Source organism: Gopherus evgoodei, chromosome 9 (genome assembly GCF_007399415.2).
Source record: "Gopherus evgoodei ecotype Sinaloan lineage chromosome 9, rGopEvg1_v1.p, whole genome shotgun sequence".
In the NCBI taxonomy this organism is placed as follows: Eukaryota; Metazoa; Chordata; order Testudines; family Testudinidae; genus Gopherus; species Gopherus evgoodei.
In genome coordinates, this window is record NC_044330.1 from 81,166,581 (window position 1) to 81,186,735 (window position 20,155).

Genomic DNA, 20,155 nt, shown 5'->3' on the forward strand with positions numbered 1-20,155 from the left:
TGTATGGTTTAAATGTCAAAATTTATTTTAAAAAGTCAATAGTGTCTAATTTTGGTACATTTCACAAACTAATTCTGAAAGAGAAGAGACCGCAGCTGAATAATAGGCTGTAACCCAGGGGTTCTCAAACTGAGGGTCACTACCCCTCAGGGGGTCCCGAGGTTATTACATAGGGGAGTTGTGAGCTGTCATCCTCCACATCAAACCCTGCTTTGCCTCCAGCATTTATAATGGTGTTAAATATATAAAAAACTGTTTTTAATTTATAAGGAGGGTCACACTCAGAGGCTTGTGTGTGAAAGGGGTCATCAGTACAAAAGTTTGAGAACCACTGCTGTAACCAAACAGTTCAGTCATGATGTAAACTGTACCCGGGAGCTCTTTCTCTTGCTTGGCAAGTTTGAGAACTGTAAATTTGGAGTGCTAAATTCAGAGCTGTTTCCACTGGCAGCATTGTGGAAACTCAACAAAGCTAAAGAATGTAAAAACACTTCTCTAGCTTTACATGTTTCTATAGTCTGTTCTTGGGAGATCTGAAGGTTTATCTGTTTTAGGTTATTCATGATCAAACTGGAAGTCAGGAGGTTTGTTACAGAACCACACCTGGTCAGGTTCTCTTCAAAAAACTGTTTATAGAGCTCTTCAACTTTTGTATCCATGTAGTTATTCAGCACAGAATTCGAAAGAGGCTGCTTGTGGAGTGTCATACTCCTTTCTCCACCTTCATCACCATTAAAGGACTTTGTAGTTGTTTTTTCAAGAGGCTCATTTTGAGGGAAATGACCCAATAGAATATCTCCTGACAGTAAAACCGGGCCATCAACAAGTTCATCACTTATGTGGTCCATAATGCAACCTGAATCCCGCATATAGCTTCCTACATGGTCTCCTCCAATATGTAAGTCAGGATAGTTTTGATAAATACTGTGGCATGACCAGGATCTATACAAATCCACCTGGTTTTCATGACTTTGTTCTCTTCCTGGTATATGTAAAGATGCAGATATTGTCCCTTTAACATGTGCATTATGTTCTTTTGCAGATAGCTCTTCTTTAGATTTCCACTGAAGTTCTTTATTATTTTCAATTTTGCTACCTTTTGCAATGATCTTATTCTGCTTCTCAGATTCTGAAGCAAAATCTTTAATTGCTGGTGTATCTATAAGGTGATCTTTCCAGGTTTCCCTTTCATCTTTTCTGTTTATGTGACATTTGTGGGGTTTATCTATGTCCTGTTTTCTTTCTTTGTATATGATTCCAGTTAGGATGCCTTCTGCCAACATGTTGACCAATGCTAGAGACTCACTAACCTGCAGTGCTCACGTTATTCCTACAAATACAAAGAAGCCATGTAAGGTAATGCAAAATAAGTGTAACAGTAAGGGCTATTTTATCCTTAATTGATAAAAAGGTTTTTTAAAAATATATGCTTCATATAGACCGCAATGTGTGGAGCATTTTTTATTTTAACAAACAGTAACTTAATTGCTTTTTCACCAGTTTCATTTTTATAGCCAGATCAAGTCATCAGGTCAATAAAAATCATCCTGAGTCTTGGATCTTTATTCTGGATTCTGACAATTGTGCTACATTATGCATATGACTTGTTCTCAGAAAAATTTAATCAATGAAGTCTTTTTCATTTGGTGACTGTGCCAGATCCTCAGCTGATGTAAAATCAACATGGTGCTACTGAAAGAAACAGTACAACAACTGATTTCACCAGCTGACGTTCTGACTGATGATAATCCTCTACACACTTTTTTTTTTAGTAAACTAAGGGGCTAATCACGCAAGGTGTTGAGCTCTCCTGTGAAATCCTGAGAGGCCGCAATTTCCACTGCCTTCAGTGTGAGCTGAGGATGTCCATCACTTCCCAAGAATGCTCAGCCCCTTGCAGGACTGAGCCCTAATTGCACAATATCTTGCTTATTTACATAAAAATGTTAGGTATATTGCCGAACTATTAGCCAAAATTTAAGCAGATACTGTAATGAGCTCTTGTATTGCTAGGAGTCCATAATTTTACTAAATTCACTGCATTCATTCACTAGTACATTATGAAATAGTATCATGAATAATTAAAAAACAAACTACACATCAATAGTTGGCTACTACATTTTGTGATTCCTTGGCTTTGCCTTTTAATTGTATTTGCTCACACAGGGCTTGATCCTGCAGCCTTTGGAGTCAGTGGTAAAACTCCAATTGACTTAGATGGAGCAAGCCTTTAGGACTCAATCCATCTCTCATTGAAATAAATAGGAGTCTTTCCATTGACTTCAGTGGGAGTTGGCTCTGACTCACTCTCACTGAGGATCACATTGTGGCTGACCTTTATGTGGGAGAATGAAGCAGAACACCACCAAAAGTCTCCTCTTCACTTTGAATGCCTTTGCAATGATGTCCCAGCACAGGGGGACTGCTCCCGTTGTGCATCTCTGGAGCACTCAGGAAATGTCTACACAGCCTCACAGCCCAGAATTGACATACTTGGGCAAGCAGGGCTCACATCAGCTCTTTAAAAACATTTAAATCCATTTAAATAAGGGGATAATTGTTTAATATAAAGTGTCACCTCTGTAGAGCAGGTGTGATACCAGAATCAACCCTTAAAATAACTCTTTCCAAAGCAGAATTAATTTTAAGTACTCCACATATTAATAAGCACACTCTAATTCAAATGTCATAAGAATGATACCAGTGCTCAGAAAAAGCACAATACACAGATCCTTCAGCAGTTAAAATAATTTAACCATTTTACTTTATTTTTAATACCTCTCACACAAGCAAAGATGCAGGATACAAATTTTAAAAGTACCTAAGTGCCATTTTCAAAAGAGACACAGGCGCTTATAAGCCTAAATCTCATTTAAAGTCAATGGGACTTAGGCAACTAGATGCCTGACTCACTTCTGAAAATGGGAGTTAAGCCCAGAGGTGCAAAGGTATTTAGGTGCCTAACTCTTATTGAAATCAATCGGAGTTATGTGCCTAAATAGTTTTGAGGAGCTGGGCCTTAGTTACTTGTGAAAAGTTTGCCTCTAATGCTTGGTTCAAAGTGTTAGAGCAAGATGTCAAAAATATGAGAACCTTAGCAAGCATACTTTAAAAATACATAAAGTTATTTTAAGCAAAATAAGTGGGACTCTAAATTCTGTAACAAAAGATAAGCTGAGACAAACTAAAGAAAGCCAGACTTACCCTTTCAGAATCAGTATAAGATGTGGATAGTCACATAACCTAACATTCCACGACTACAACTGCAGCAACCTTAGAATAAATTCTCTTTATTCACTTCAGACAGTGTGAGCAATAACTGGAGCACACACAATTTTGTTCCTCTTTATGTACAATTTTTAAAACAGAAGTGCCATCACCAGTGGAAAAATGTGTGGTCTGTAAAAAAGCAGTGACACCAAATCCAAAAGAGGATGTAAAAAATGAGTCTGGATGGGATTGATTCTGGTGTAATGTTCACAACTAGCATGACTGTTTTTTTAATTTTGCAATATGTCAACTAAAAATAACTAAGATTACTAAAAGATTAGTGTGTCTAACAGATTTCCGTTCAATACCTTTGGCCATGCTCGTAGTACATTTCAAAATGCAAGGACACAATCAAGCTTTCTATTGCTCATTTCCATCTACAAACAACTGAATTTAGTTATTAAATTAGATGTCTCTCTGATTTGCAGAGGCAAGTGTTTGTAGGTACAAGTTTCTTCATTTGCACGTAGAGAACATGCATATGTGAGGGTAAAAGTATAAAGATTGTTTTTTAAAATGTAATGCTCAGAACAGAGACAGTAGATCACACTGCTATGTCCCTCGTAGCCAGAGTGCACACAGCTGGCAGTTTGCAGTGTCCTAATCCTATCAACTGTAACCTGGGCACCACTGACTACCTCAGCTGTGACATGATCTGGGATCATCACAATAATCAAACAACCCATAGTTACAGCTTCTCCAGACCCTAAAGGCCAACCATGGATGACTGGAAGCCAAGGCACTGTAGATAACATGCCATCTTTAGAAAAAAATCAGTGATAAGCTTTCAAAACTCATGATTGGTTTGCTTAGGTTTTCTCTGCAAGGAAAAAGGTTAGAAACCTATTTTGTTTTTAAATTAAAATTAACTCTTACCTTCTCATTCTTCTTTCCTCCAAGTCGGGGGTGGGGGATAATTGTGAGCTTCATGGGCTAGCAACAACAGCTCAAATTAAAGGCTGAATTTTAAAACTAGCCTCCAAATTTTCAGACCAATTCTGTACTCTGATGAATTACCATGACATATTATAGCATTTAGACATCTAAATATCTGATCTGTACTACAACCATATAGTTAAATGTTTAAATACTATCATTTCTGTGGGATGCCTTGCAGATTGGGTTGAAGGCTGTTTAAAAATGTGTCTTGTTTATCAGACTTCAAGAGCTACACACCAACAAACTTACACTAATTTACACTAGCTGATGATTCTGGTCCCAAAGAAATATCTAACAAAGGATAAGATTGTTCATCCTTTTTTCTTTCACTATTGCTGATGTTTCTCTGAGGTGCACCCTTTCCTTTTTACTCATTACTTTGTACCACTTGGTAGAAGCTTTTTCTCATAGGATGTGTCCCTTTAAGAGGGAACAGGACCAATCCCCTGGGACTAGGTAGCTGCTTCTCAGTGCGGTGCTGATCCAGCCCATTTGAGTACGCCTGGACTAACTCAATTGGAGCTATTAGTCTCAGCTAGGAAAGGGCTAAGAACACATTATATAAAGAGGAAGCTGCAACAAGAGAGGGTCTGTTTACAGGACCCATCTGAGGTTAAAAAGGCAGAGCTGACAGGAGCAGAGGCTCAGGCAGAGGGAGCTGCAGCTGAAAAGGGTTGCCAGAATCTCCTGGAGGAGACAAAAATTCAGGCAGGGTGGTTTATAATTGTTTGGGACTAGGGTTTAACCTCAGGATGGTAAGGACTGGGTAAGCCCTTCATTAGTCAGGGGACACTGGGAAGGGGGAGAATCTGGTGGTCTAGCACCAAGAATGAGAGTGGCATGAGGCTTAGGAAGAATCTGGACAGACGCTCATGAGAAGTCATGTGAGATCGATTTAAAATGAACCTGTAGGACTTTATATTAAGATGTGCAGTGGGGACAGACTGGAATATTCTAAGCCAATAACAGAGCCCCAACAAGGTTTTCCCATTGAAAGAGGGTTTTTTTGGAGTGATTTGAGAGACCTTCAAGGGTGAATATTTGTCACGTGGGGGCAGCAAGAGGCATTGACCCCTTACATTGTTTCTTTGTTATTTTAATAATTGTACCTTCTTTAAGAAAAATAAAAATTCTATGATAATAGGCGGCCTAAGCAGTGCATGTGGATTTACAATGAAGAGCAGTAAAGTTGAGAACTTTCAGAAGTTTGCCTGCACTTGCTGATGGCAAGAGCATATTGCTTCAAGGATGGATTTTCAGAGGTGCTGAGATCTTGCAGTTCCTAGTGACTTCAGTTCAAGCAGAGATTATTCAGCATTACTGAAGGTCAGTCCCTCATGACTCTGTTCATATGAAAAGGTATCAGGCAGATCAAATGGACAATCAAATAATCATAATAGCTTGGATATTAAGTAGGTTAAAATATACTAACTAGAATATTCCATGCAGAATTAATGTTTAAAAAAAATCTGTGTTTTTTCTTTACATTCTAAAGAAGCCAATAGTGAAGTTCCAAGATCCTAATTATTAAACTCTTACCCCATCTCCTAAAGAATAAAATTAAGGACACAGTTAAATATATATGGATATTTGTCTGATCCCTTGACAGATTCACTATCACTAAAGATACATTGCATATGTTTTCTCTTTTTCACATAAGGACTTGGTGAACTAATTTCTTAAAATACAGGGTTCTTCTAAGGATATAAGGGCCTAAATAGGTTAGATGCTTTTGAAAATCCCACTAGGCACTTATCTGCATCTTCAAATGCCTAAATATCTTTGACAATCTTTTCCCAAGTCCCTACAATCTACTCAGACTACAAATTCTTTTGGTTAAGAAAGTTTCTTTTTGCTCTGCATTTGCACAGGGCCTAGCAAAATGGAGTCTTGCTTCACGACTGGGGTGCCAATGTGCTACCATAATACAATTAATATATTCTAATAGTAAGAATGTCTATTTATGAAACTCTTACCCAATGAATAGTCCCATTGGGAATATTTGTTGAGTCTAGTACTAAAATTGAATGTGAGTAAAGTTATCAGAATCTGGCCCACAGTAAAAACTCCCAGCTACCTCTGAGATATCTGCCCCAAAGAAGCCTGCAGGATTATGTTGTAATATATTATACATAGACAAGGCAATCAGTATTGTTTTCTACCATTTTATATTGCTAATTTTTTCAGAAGATAAAATGAAAATATAAAATCAGGGGATTAATTTACAATTCTCCATTAGGTTTGATTCAGCAGGGGCAGAGATTGTAATTTGCTGTATGAAACTGAATAGCCAAGTGTTAAATTGATAACTTCAGATTTTCTTGGAAATGCCGTTCCTATTGTGGAAAATAGAAGGCTGCTTCTTCCTGCAGCATTTCCATTTGTAACTGGATTATTGGACACATGAAGCTAATTTATCGTTTCAGACAAGTGCCCTATCATGGAATGGACTGTGCAGTATGTTGTGTATCTTAAAGTACACAAAAGATTCATTTGGCATAATCAGGATAGCAAACTCTCCAAAACTAAAATTTAATAAACTCATGGGTGCCTCAGTTCCTCACATTTTTTTCCACTGACATACATTACAGATACAGAAAAATGAGACAGCAAATTGGGAAATGTCTATCCTTCACTATCTTAGTTACTTCCCTTTTCTTTAAAAAAGTGCTGTTTTACAAGAATACAGTGGTATTTTCTTTAGTTGCAGAACTAAGATTATATTGTGAGATCTGTTTAATCAGGTGTAACGCCAACAGACACCAGTTGTCGGTGGATGGGACTGAACCAGAGACCTCTGGAGATTAGTGCATGAGCCTCTACCGCATGAACTAAACCAACTAGCTGTTAGCAGATTCATGTAACTAAACTAAACTAACTCTTTCTCGCTCTCTCTCGCTCATATGTTGGTGCCACTAAATGGGACAGAACACGATACCCAGAAGGTGTGTGGGTTAAAAAGAAACTAACAAAAGATAATCCTTTTAATGAGATAGAACAAAATATAAAATGCCACTAGTCCCATGTATAGAACAAACAAGAGCTCATGAACTGCAGAAGTCAAATGTGGTTTTGGTTTTCAAATCAGTCAGTGACCAGCTGATATGACTGACAAGTCATGTGGACTTCCAAGTGGGAAAGCAGTTTGTTAACATTGTACAATACTCTCAAGCACTAGTTAATAGATACACAGGCACTGAAGGAGTTTTTGGTTGGTTCCCTTGTCAAATTTCCTTCTCTTTGGCAGATAATAAGAATTTAATTGTCTTGCAAGTACTAGAATACCAGAGTAGTACCCATACGCTGATGGAGGGAAAATATACAAATGAAACACACAAATGATGTGTAATACATGGGACATTGTGAATGTGATGCCTTCTTTTTACATTTCAGTAACAACCACCAATTTATTGATTCCTCAGTAGTAAAGTACTACTGACAATGTATCCTGACTAGGAATTAAAATAAACTAGAAGCAAGCACCTAAGCTCTTCTAGGAAAGGACCATGTCTTTTTGTGTATTTAATAAGGCAACTAGCAAACTTTGAGGTGATACAAAATAATAATGCACTTGCATGCAAACATTTATTGGAATGAAATTAGAGATAGCTAAACCAAACACATTCCAGCTCTCCTTTTGTGCAAACTGAAGTTGGTTATGTGAGAAACTGGCCTATGCTGTGGATTTTTAACACAGATGGAATTATGCATTACAAATATTAAAATCCAAATTAATCCAGGCTCCAAAAATCAGAGCATGTAAACTGTATTGTAACTACAATATCTCATAGGCCCTTATCATGAAAAAGTGCTTTGGGAGGAAATGATCTTCAAAACAGCACGGCTAAGGTAAAGAATTCTCTAACATATGTTCCAGAATCCTGGCATCCTTGTATGTGTCCACTACCAGCTACTGCTGGATATAGGGGGAGAAAAAGACACAGTCCAGTTCTGACTATGTGAATCTGCATTTACATGACCCAAATAATAAATCATGTTCCTTTGTCAGTGACTTGTCTATTTCCTCTTTCTAAATTCCTCTGAAGAGAGTTTCACTACCTGTCATGTGCACGGCTTGCATGTGGATATGAAGGTGTTCTGTGTTGATCCTCCACCGCTTTGCCCCCAACTAGCAGAAATGCATACATTCTGCTGTATTATTTATTCTCTTATACAGCCATACTGTCTTCTAAGTGAATATAAGAAACAGATTTAATACAGCGCTGAGTCCAACTGAGCTCATAAAAATAATCTAATATTTAAAGGTTATTTGAAATAACTCTTTCCTCCACTACATCATCGTGAGTGAAATTCTCTTTCTACACAACAGATTCAGTGCTGACAGTAATTAAGCATTTCTCCATCTTCATTAACATGCCTCAACCCTGACCTGGAGGAATCAACTTTGAGAGCAGATGGGTAGTTCAAATTCCATACAACTCACTCCAGGGCTCCTCTACTGAGACTACTAAATTAGGGTCAATTGCACTACTGTTGTTTATAAATTAGAGCCATGCAATTCAGGGATAACACACAGACAACCAGATTAAGTAAAATAATAATTTGGAGGATAACAACAATTAAACTTTCTATTAAAGTGTGCCAAGGAGTCAGCAGCACAAAGAGGGAGGAAGAAGATCTTTCCACCAGAATGTGTCAGCCTCCACAAAGACCCAATATTTAAACTAACAAAATGTAGTAAAGGAGACACCAAAGGTAGCTGAGGTGAATGCAGATTACAAGTGGAAGTGTAAACAGTGATAAAGTCACATAAATGTGTTAGTGTAGGTCTTTGAATTACAAGTCTAAAATGTTAAGCAGAATTTATAAGGAAACAGATATCTGAAGATATTTGACTATAGAAACTCATGTAAGACAAATGCGAACACAGAATGAAGCCTTCCATCTGGTCCCATGCCAAGATGATGAACAGGTAAAAACAGGTATATCTTATGACCTTCCTCTGTTGAGACTCATTCACTTCACCCATTGTTTATTGTCATCTCTTGCAGTATCATGACTTTTTCAGATTGTAAATTACTTGAGGCAGAGACCTCTCATTTTTATTTACTTGTAAAGTGCCATGCACACCTATGGTGTTGCCTTAAAAATAAATTATAATTAGTAGCAGCTCAGGATGAGATTTAACATAATCTTTTCCAAAAAATCAAAATATATCTCAGCTCAGACTATATCTTTTATACACACACAAATATGAAACAGAAATTGATTACACTGATTTTTCAAACTTAGTTGGTGTAGGTCTATCTGTCTCTTTAACCCACACCAGCAACACTGCCTTTTTTGCAGCCCTAATCTCTTTCAATTCCTCAAATACATCTCAGTTCCTGAAGCAACTGCCTGCTCACCTGACCTGTGTGTTCCAATTTCTCAGTGAGGCCTTTTCTGTTTACCTGTTTATTGTGAAAATATGTTAACAACAAACACACACATTTCTATAAAAATCACTAAGAGCCCGATCCTTTCCCCCACTGAAACAGGATTGAGCCTTAAATCACACCAGGCTTGTGGCTTGACATGCCTCTGCATGAAAGGCAGAAAGGTTCAAGAAGCCTTTCTTTTGCCAGGCTGGAACAATCAGAATCTTTGTGTTTATTATGGGCCCCCGAAAGGGAGTTCCCTCTGCATAGTCTTGGGTCCAGACGGTGCTAGGGGGAAGGGAGGTGTCTCTCTCACACACCCCAGCTGCAATATCTTCTTGGTGCTGCTCATGCCTGTGGCTTCAGTTTCTTTGGCCCCTGGGCTGGCTCCTCACTGGAATTTCTCTCTTTATTTCTCAAGCCCACCGGACTATGGAGAGAAGGCTACCATATGGGACCTAGTGCCCCAATGTAGTGATCTGTCAACACCCCAGTGCTCTTCACACAAGCCAGCTGAGCTGGCCACATGCAGAATAGGAGCTTGCCCTACAGCCTGTTGAAGGACTGTGCTTTGGTGAAACTTCTTCTACACTCCTGGAGGCATCACACCTAGCTGAGGCACAACTGTTCCAGGATTTCCACTGGAGGCTATATGCCTCTGCACAAACCCCCACAATATGGAGCTGTGTTTTAAAAGAACAACTGAGTCCATTACTTCTACAAGGATAGTTATATGACTACTACAAATAACTATCACTTTCATAAAATAAATCTATGCAGATACCCCCTTTTGCTCCAGTAGTGTAAACATAACTACACTTTCCTCCTGAGATTTTTAGTTGTGCTACAGTCATGTCTCTCTTACACCACCTGACTGTACTGTTTCAACTCCTACAATTGTTCATTACCTTTGGGGCCTAGTTGCATTTTTCATAGATAAAAATGACAAATTTCTTTAGTGCTTACTCTTATACTTCTTCAAAACCCACTTGTCTCTTCCCTTTTTATAAGCTGTAGCAAATCAGAAAGATATAGCAGGCACAAATTAATTTGGATTTCAACGGTAGTACCATTTTGAATTATAATAGCTCTCTTCCATTTGCATCTCAAAGCACATTACCAAATTAAGTTTCACAATACTCCTTGTGAGGCAGGCATTGTTACTCCATTTCAGAGATGGGGGGAAAGTCACACAAATTGCCCAAAGTCAGAGATGAAGCAATTACAAGCCACTGGCATTATGTCAGCAGATATTTTGCTTTGAAGTCCACAGGGCACAGCTGGGAAAGGAACCCAGATCTCTTTAGCACCTAACCTCTTTTGCTGGTGTGACATTCCCATATGTCTTAAAAACAAACAAACAAAAAAACAAACAAACAAAGACACACAAATAGAGTCTCACAAATCCCCAGGCTGGTTTTGCTGGGACACCGAGAGTTTGTGGGATGTCACAGATCTTCAGGCTCAATGTTGTATCTGTGAGACATGGGCCCAGATAAGGGCTGCTGAAATCTGAGCACCAAGAGGAGCCCCACTCTGGCTCAGTAGCCTTGTGAATTGTAGGGTCACATCTCGGGCTGCCCTCTTCTTGCCTGGGAATGGGGAGAGGAGCAGTGGGGGGCTGAAGGGGTTCAGCTCCTCCCTGGGGCCCTGGTGTGCACAGCAGGACTTGAGGGGGGCGCCACACCTGCTGGTGGGGCAAAACAATGCCAGGGCTAGAAATGGGGGTAGCCCTTTCCTTCCTTGAAGCTCGCAATTCTCAGGAGCAGGAGCCCAACAGCCATGGAGGCGTGGCTGGGTCGGGCAGCAAAGGCAGCTGCTGGGAGCCCAGAAGACACCGGACAGCGCTACGGGCCGCTTGCTCGGAGGGGGGCCCTCCCCAAACCAGGGGGCTGCACGGGGAGGTGAGTTGCTGCCCGCTTTACGCTGGCGGGCGGTAATAGCGGCTCCTCCCCCCTTCAGCCCGACCAGGCCTAGCAGAGCACACATCTCTCTTGTGCACACGCGCGCGCGCCCAGAATTCCACCGCGATCCTACCACCAGCCCGCAGACTTGAGCAGCAAGCCAGGAGACGGGGGCGGGGCTGTCTTTCACTGACAGCCAGGCGTGGCCAATCAGAAGCAAGAGATGAGCCTGGCCCTCCCGAGCGGTAGCCGTTCGTTGCCTTAGCAACGGCGTCTGGCGGACGGCGTGTGAGTGAGGAGGGGCCGGGCAGGGACGGAGCGGCTTGGCCCGCTCACTATGGGCACCATTAGGGTCTATTACACCAGCGTCACCGGATCCAGGCAGGTGAGCGGGGCAAGCTCCCCCCCCCCCGCCGCATCTTTCTGCAGCTCCCAGGGGCCCAGCGCCACCCGCTCGGGGCTTCAGCCCCCGCCCCCAGCACCCTGGGGCTCAGCGCTACCCCCACTGGTCTTCAGCGTCCTTCCCCAACCCCCTGGGGCCCAGCACCACCCCCTTGGGGCTGCACCCTTCCCTAACACCCTGGGGCCCAGCCCTTCCCCCACAGGACTATCCCCCCCAGTACCACAGGGACCTGAGTTCCACCCACATGGGGCTACACCTCCACCACCAAGAAAGGGCCCAGTCCCACACACGAGGCCGCACCTCCACCCACCTAGCAGCACCAAGAAAGGTCCCAGTTCCACACGAGAGGCTGCACCTCCACCCGTCTACCACCACCAAGAAAGGTCCCAGTTCCACACGAGAGGCTGCACCTCCACCCACCTACCAGCACCAAGAAAGGGCCCAGTTCCACCCACGAGAGGCTGCACCTCCACCCACCTACCACCACCAAGAAAGGGCCCAGTCCCACACGAGAGGCTGCACCTCCACCCACCTAGCAGCACCAAGAAAGGGCCCAGTCCCACATGAGAGGCTGCACCTCCACCCACCTAGCAGCACCAAGAAAGGTCCCAGTTCCACACGAGAGGCGCACCTCCACCCACCTACCAGCACCAAGAAAGGTCTCAGTTCCACACACGAGGCCGCACCTCCACCCACCTACCAGCACCAAGAAAGGTCCCAGTCCCACACATGAGAGGCTGCACCTCCACCCACCTAGCAGCACCAAGAAAGGTCCCAGTTCCACACATGAGAGGCGCACCTCCACCCACCTACCAGCACCAAGAAAGGTCTCAGTTCCACACACGAGGCCGCACCTCCACCCACCTACCAGCACCAAGAAAGGTCCCAGTCCCACACATGAGAGGCTGCACCTCCACCCACCTACCAGCACCAAGAAAGGTCCCAGTTCCACACACGAGGCCGCACCTCCACCCACCTACCAGCACCAAGAAAGGTCCCAGTCCCACACATGAGAGGCTGCACCTCCACCCACCTACCAGCACCAAGAAAGGTCCCAGTTCCACACACGAGGCCGCACCTCCACCCACCTACCAGCACCAAGAAAGGTCCCAGTTCCACACATGAGAGGCTGCACCTCCACCCACCTACCAGCACCAAGAAAGGTCCCAGTTCCACACATGAGAGGCTGCAACTCCACCCACCTACCAGCACCAAGAAAGGTCCCAGTTCCACACACGAGGCCGCACCTCCACCCACCTACCAGCACCAAGAAAGGTCCCAGTTCCACACATGAGGCGCACCTCCACCCACCTACCAGCACCAAGAAAGGTCCCAGCCCTACACACGAGGCCGCACCTCCACCCACCTACCAGCACCAAGAAAGGTCCCAGTTCCACACACGAGAGGCGCACCTCCACCCACCTACCAGCACCAAGAAAGGTCCCAGTCCCACACATGAGAGGCTGCACCTCCACCCACCTACCAGCACCAAGAAAGGTCCCAGTTCCACACACGAGGCCGCACCTCCATCCACCTACCAGCACCAAGAAAGGTCCCAGTTCCACACATGAGAGGCGCACCTCCACCCACCTACCAGCACCAAGAAAGGTCCCAGTTCCACACACGAGGCCGCACCTCCACCCACCTACCAGCACCAAGAAAGGTCCCAGTTCCACACACGAGGCCGCACCTCCACCCACCTACCAGCACCAAGAAAGGTCCCAGTTCCACATGAGAGGCTGCACCTCCACCCACCTACCAGCACCAAGACGTACTTTGCCATTTACCCACCAGAACCAAGAGGGGGCCTCCTTCCAATTTCCATCACTGCTAGCCTCAAGCGTGGCTCCAGCACCCACATAGGGCAGCTCCACCCTAACTCCCCACCCACACATGGTGAGCAGTGAAATAGGGTCCTCCCACCTACAAAGGCTGCATCCCTACCACCCACCTACCATGAAGAGATGGGATCTCTGACGCCCATCAGGTTCTTAAATGATTCTTGAAACCTGAAAATATTCAACTAATTTTGTTAAAAATATTTGGATATAAATCTTTCGCAGGTGAGAGCATGCGTGCCAAGGTCCAGTCTGAATAAAACAACTTAAAAGGGAAAATCTGAGCAATATATACTGCACGAGTGTTGGTGTCACTGGGCAGGCGCCCTAGGTAACTCGGGAGGGTGGAAGACCACGAGTGTCGATGAAACCCCCCTTGCTCTAGGCCAAGTGAACCAAAGCTCCTCCATATTAAACTTTGTATAACAAAATGTGCTAACAGCTGCAAAAAAATGTAGGGTCAGCAACTAGTTCTCTATTGTAGCAGACTGAGGCTAGGCTGAACCTAGCTCAAGGTCGCTTTTAGATACAGCATACATGTCTGTAACAGAAGGGGGCTGCGGGAGGAAGGGGGAGACAAAAGATTGAGTGAGAAGAAACGCTGCAGCTGGACGGAGGAGGGAGGGGGAGTAGGGGATAAGCTAGTCAGCAAGAAAAAGTTTTGTAGTAAACAACTGGGGTATATAAGGGAAAACCGGCTTGTTTCAGTGTGCTTGATCTGAGGCATTAGTCTCCTTGCACCGCTTTGAGATCTCAGATAAACTTGGTTACTTCTCCACTCTGGTGTGTTTATTGGCACAGAGCACACCGGGCAACAGACCCCGCTGTTGCCCCCTCAGGCACTCTGTGCCGGCAACATGAGCTTTCCTAACTTATTTTTGATTAGCTATTTAGGTAGACTATTTTAGTGTGAGGGGGTTATTTAAAAAAAAAAACAATGAGGGCTGTTAACAGGAATAATAGTTCTTTTTTTAAAGTTGTCTTTTTCATCTAGGTGAAGCAGAAACAGGCAGAAGTTACTCGAATTTTGGACATTAACAAAACAAAGTACGAGTTAATAGATGTATCCATCAGTGAACATCTGCTTCAAGAGATGAGGGCAAAGGCTGGTAATCCTACTGCAGTACCTCCTCAGATATTCAATGGTGATGACTACTGTGGAGTAAGAAAAAAAAAATCTAGATTTTGTTTTTAAACAATAAGGTATACAATAAGTATGTTTGTGGAGAATGTTGCGTGCCTTGAATGAATTTTGCATGCTAACTCACTTCAGCTATCAGATCAATACAATAACAGTATTTTAAAAAGACAAACTTTTTATGACCATACGTTTTAGAGACTGAATGCTGCCTCATCCAGCCAGCATGGTGAAGGGCAGCACAGATACTACTGAGAAAAACTTGTTCACAAGGAGTTCTGGAGGAGTTGTTAGCAATGTCATTTTTCAGCAGACCAAATCCCTTAAGCCATAGTGCATGCCTGAGAATATTAATTGGGCTTCTTTCTGGCCAGTTACATCACATACAAGTTGCTTGTGTTAGCTTTGGGTCTGGTCTACAGTTGGATTAGGCACCAGTGTGGCTGCACTGATGCAAAACACTAGTGTAAATCATTTCTGCAAATACATTTTACCAACTTATAGACAGGGTAAGTTTCCGCAGTGCAAGTCTCACTAGAGGTTCGTATCAGTGAATCTATATCAATGACTAAATTCCAGTGTAGACAAGGCCTTCGTGGCTCTCTGCATGCTTTTTCCTTCTTGTACAATCAGAAACAAGATTAAGCCACAGAAGCTGAATTCTACCGTTATTTAGGTGGGTGAAACTCCAACTCTGTTCATCAGGAGTTACACAACTGTAACAGAGGAAAGACTTGGCCTGAAGTATTTAGCGATACTGCTGTATGAAAGATGCTATACAAAACAAATTGTAGTATGTTTTTTCTGTGGTAGGCTTTTAACATGGACATGACCCTGTTAATTGTCAGTCCCAAAGTTCCATTCCCTTTGTTATCTTGTAATTTGTTGGGAATAAGGAGATGGCTAGTATTTTCTGACCATGGATTTGGCATTAGGTATTTGTGTGTGCACTAAATGCAGATAATCAATTTTTTTAAAATCTTCATATCACAGTTATGAATTGGAATGTTAGAATGTTGTTTGTGCAAGACAAAAACAATGTTGCCAGAGGGTAGTGTGTGCAGGTGTTGCTGCTGGGGAAGTGCACATACATATCAGGTTTTATGAAAACAGAATTGGGATTTAATGCCATTAGCACATAGGTTTGCATTTCTTTTAGGACTTTGAGATGTTATATGAAGCAACTGAAAATGAAGAAGTTCGGAAGTTTCTGAAGATGGCATCAATAGACAAGCCTGCAAGAGAGGAAATTGCTGTCTAATGGGTGTATCCAGATCTGAACTTCAGCAGTGCTTCAGGAACTAAATCTATTAAATATATTTATTTATTGTTTTGTTCATTATTCAGGGTAAATAAATCTTATGTATTTTTGTGTTTTTAATATTAAAGTACAGCAGATTCATGTCTTCTTTGATAGACTACACATTGTACCATTCAAAAGTAGTTTTTCAACCCAACTAGAAGATAGATGTCCTAAAGGCTTCTAAACCTCTTTTGTTCTGAAAGCCAACTTACCTTTTTCCATGTTTCTCAGAGGTCTTTTATTAAACAAAGTAGTTCATACATATCTTCTTTAGGCCTCTGGCATGAGGCAAGCTTTTTCTCTAATACATCATACCTCGAAAGATTATATTGTTATATTCATTGAGCAGTTCTATTTATGTGGGACATTCAATAAAAGGCAATGAGTATAGTAATTATAAATCATTTTTGGTTTAACTGTAATTCTTTTCTATTGATCGTACTACCTCATATCATCTTTCTTTCACTATGGGACAATACTGCATCTTACTGTTACAACACATAGAATTACTTTCATAGTCTATATATTCCCTTTCCTGGAAAACATGAGTCTCACTAGCTGAAGCTGTTCCACTGTGGATAGATGATGAGTGATTGGAGCAGGGGTCTCCTACCTCCCATGTATGTGCCCTAATCACTAGACCACAAAGTCATTCTCTCCTCCCACACTTGCTGTCTGGTCCAGTGACTATTTAAGTATATATCAAGTATCAGAAGGGTAGTCGTGTTAGTCTGGATCTGTAAAAGCAGCAAAGAATCCTGTGGCACCTTATAGACTAACAGATGTTTTGGAGCATGAGCTTTCATGGGTGAATACCCACTTCATCAGATGCATATAGTGGAAACTTCCAGGGGCAGGTATATATATATATATATGCAGGCAAGCTAGAGATAATGAGGTAGTTCAATCAGGGAGGATGAGGCCCTGTTCTAGCAGTTAAGGTGTGAAAACCAAGGGAGGAGAAACTGGTTTTGTAATTGGCAAGCCATTCACAGTCTTTGTTTAATCCTGAGCTGATGGTGTCAAATTTGCAGATGAACTGAAGCTCAGCAGCTTCTCTTTGAAGTCTGGTCCTGAAGTTTGTTTGCTGCAGGATGGCTACCTTAAGGTCTGCGATAGTGTGGCCAGGGAGGTGGAAGTGTTCTCCTTTTTCATAGCGACCGTCCAGTTTGGCCGACGTACATAGCAGAGGGGCATTGCTGGCATATATTACATTGGTGGAGGTGCAGGTGAATGAACCGGTGATGGTGTGGCCGATCTGGTTAGGTCCTGTGATGGTGTCTCTGGTGTAGATATGTGGGCAGAGTTGGCAATGCCCCTCTGCTATGTACGTCGGCCAAACTGGACAGTCGCTATGAAAAAGGATAAACGGACACAAATCAGATATTAGGAATGGCAATATACAAAAACCTGTAGGAGAACACTTCCACCTCCCTGGCCACACTATCGCAGACCTTAAGGTGGCCATCCTGCAGCAAACAAACTTCAGGACCAGACTTCAGAGAGAAGCTGCTGAGCTTCAGTTCATCTGCAAATTTGACACCATCAGCTCAGGATTAAACAAAGACTGTGAATGGCTTGCCAATTACAAAACCAGTTTCTCCTCCCTTGGTTCTCACACCTTAACTGCTAGAACAGGGCCTCATCCTCCCTGATTGAACTACCTCATTATCTCTAGCTTTCCTGCATATATATATTATATATACATATATATATATATATATACATATATATATATACACACACACACACACACACACCTGCCCCTGGAAATTTCCAATACATGCATCTGACGAAGTGGGTATTCACCCATGAAAGCTCATGCTCCAAAACGTCTGTTAGTCTATAAGGTGCCACAGGATTCTTTGCTGCTTTTAAGTATATATCCACAGTGGAACAGTCATTGGACCACAGAGAGAGAGAGAGAGAGAGAGAGAAAATGACTCTGTAGTCCAGTGAGTTTAAGTGCCTGCTGGGTTCGTCAGGAGTTTTGTGGATCACAGCAGAACCAAACCTGTGACTTTATCTCAAATTTGAAAGGGATGTGGGCATGAGGCCACAATGCAGAGCCAGCTGTAGTGGAACTAAGTTTAACAGGCATAGTGTTGAATCCTTACAAAGAGCCTTTCCATTAAGTGTTTTAGTTAAAGAGGTGTTAAAGGGGCTTTAAATAATCTGAATAAAAATCACTTCCCCTCTCAATTATTCAGATTTAATTTCCTTGGTATTTATGTCAAACCATAGTTGTCCATTCATCCACAGGGTGTCAGGGTACTAATGCTGAAACAAACAAAAATAAACGTGTCTCTCTATATATATTTATCTTAAGCCCCAAAAAAAGGTGAAACCTACTTTTCCCTCTCTTTCCAGGTCTCCCCTTAAATTAGGGAACAGCATTATGAATTATAAGGAAAAGCTAGCATAAGCAAATCATGCCAAACCAGCCTAATTTCCTTCTTTGTCAGAGGTATTATCCCACTGGATGGGGGTGGGGAGAAAGCTTTTGATGCAATCCCACAACATTCTCAAACAAACTAGGGAAATGTGGTCTAGATTAAATTACTATAAGGTTGGTGCACAGCTGGTTGAAAGACCATACTCAAAGAGTAGTTATCAGTGGTTTGCTGTCAAACTGGGAGGACCCATCTACTGTGACCTCATGTGGGTCAGTCCTAGGTCCAGCACAGTTCAATATTTTCATTAATGTCTTGGATAGTAAAGTGATAAGTATACTTATAAAATTTGTGGATGACACCAAGCAGGGAAGAGGTTGCAAGCACTTTGGACGAGAGAACTAATCCAATTTGTCAAGGACATTTTGGAAAATTGATCTGAAATCAAGAAGATGGAAATCAATAAAGACAAGTGAAGCACTGTGCACTTAGGGAAGGAAACAGTGGAAGGGAAGGAAAAATCAAATGCATAACTACAAAACTGAGAATAATTGACTAGGTGATAGTACTGCTGAAAAAGGATCTGGGAGCTATAGTGGATCACCAATTGAGTCAATATGATGCAGTTGCAGAAAAGGCTAACAGGTGTATCCACAAAAACAACAGGGAGTTCAGTGGCACTTTAAAGACTAACATTTATTTGGGCATAAGCTTTCATGGGTAAAAAATCCACTTCCTCAGATGCATGGAGAGAAAGTTACAGAAGCAGGCAGCATTATATTGTATAACAGTGTGGATACAGGCTGCTTCCACTGGAGTGCTACTAGTCTTCCAATGCTTTCCCACAAATGACAAGTTCTTCCACATTTCACTGGGAAAGTATTCATAGACCAGCTCAGTTTACTGAAAGATTCTGGGATATTCCCCCAGAAGTCTTAGTGCCACACTCGAGGGACTGCAGTACCAGTCTGGACACAGCAGCTCAACTATTATTTTGCAGTGACCACTTTCACTCAGAGTAGACTAACCTGAGAGAAGTAACTTGAGTGTAGATAACTCAAGTTACCTCTGCAGTGAAACCATAGCCACAAAATTCATAACCCCTAATAAATTGCTAGCGAGGACTCCTCTATGTCCAAGTTAAACATGGATTAAATTAGCAATACATACAGCAGAGGCATTCCAGTTCCCAGTGTATTTCCAAATAACGAGTAATGAGTACATGACACTGAAATGCTTCAACAACAAAATATACAGGATAAGAATATGGAAAAAATTAAAAAAATGATCGAAACTGTGTATAGTAAAAATTTATTATTACAGTGCACACCACTGTAACCTGAAACAGCAAGTAAAATAAACATTAAATGCAGACATGCAGTTTTTATTGCAGATTTTTGTAATTCATTTTTTTATTGAAGAGCTTTGCATTTCTGAGTAACAATATTCTTTGCTTTTAAGACTAAATTTTTAAAACAGTAAACAAAACATGAAATGAATCTGTGTTATACAAGTGAAACATATAAGGCAAAAGCAAATGGGATTCCTTGTGATGAGAGACCACAAAAGACACTGTTCCTAAATGA

The 20,155-nt window shown here is 42.0% G+C and overlaps 2 protein-coding genes across 3 annotated transcripts; one reads left to right on the forward strand and one right to left on the reverse strand.

Moving 5' to 3' along the window:
• Window positions 1–280: 280 nt before the first annotated feature.
• Window positions 281–11,591, reverse strand: LOC115657984 (uncharacterized protein CXorf21 homolog). Of its 2 annotated transcripts, none has more exons than XM_030576403.1 (2): window positions 10,711–11,591; window positions 281–1,330 (listed from the first exon to the last, which is right to left on the reverse strand). In XM_030576403.1, exon 2 carries the CDS (start codon window positions 1,281–1,283, stop codon window positions 354–356), a length of 930 nt encoding a protein of 309 aa, XP_030432263.1. In that variant the 5' UTR covers window positions 1,284–1,330; window positions 10,711–11,591; the 3' UTR covers window positions 281–353. The 2 variants fall into 2 exon arrangements, with proteins under 2 accessions (XP_030432263.1, XP_030432262.1); XM_030576402.1 differs by lacking the exon at window positions 10,711–11,591 and adding an exon at window positions 3,205–5,676.
• Window positions 11,592–11,707: 116 nt separating this feature from the next.
• LOC115657430 (SH3 domain-binding glutamic acid-rich-like protein 3) lies at window positions 11,708–16,548 on the forward strand. The gene is made up of 3 exons (XM_030575287.1): window positions 11,708–11,879; window positions 14,730–14,897; window positions 16,033–16,548. Exons 1-3 carry the CDS (start codon window positions 11,832–11,834, stop codon window positions 16,132–16,134), a joined length of 318 nt encoding a protein of 105 aa, XP_030431147.1. The 5' UTR covers window positions 11,708–11,831; the 3' UTR covers window positions 16,135–16,548.
• Window positions 16,549–20,155: the final 3,607 nt, after the last annotated feature.

Bases quoted from the DNA above. Each gene is read 5' to 3' on its own strand.
- LOC115657430 (XM_030575287.1), top strand. From the start codon at position 11,832: ATGGGCACCATTAGGGTCTATTACACCAGCGTCACCGGATCCAGGCAG. The intron at 11,880-14,729 runs GTGAGCGGGGCA...TTTTTCATCTAG, and splicing joins GCGTCACCGGATCCAGGCAG to GTGAAGCAGAAACAGGCAGA. The intron at 14,898-16,032 runs GTAAGAAAAAAA...CATTTCTTTTAG, and splicing joins ATGGTGATGACTACTGTGGA to GACTTTGAGATGTTATATGA.
- LOC115657984 (XM_030576403.1), bottom strand. From the start codon at position 1,283: ATGTTGGCAGAAGGCATCCTAACTGGAATCATATACAAAGAAAGAAAA.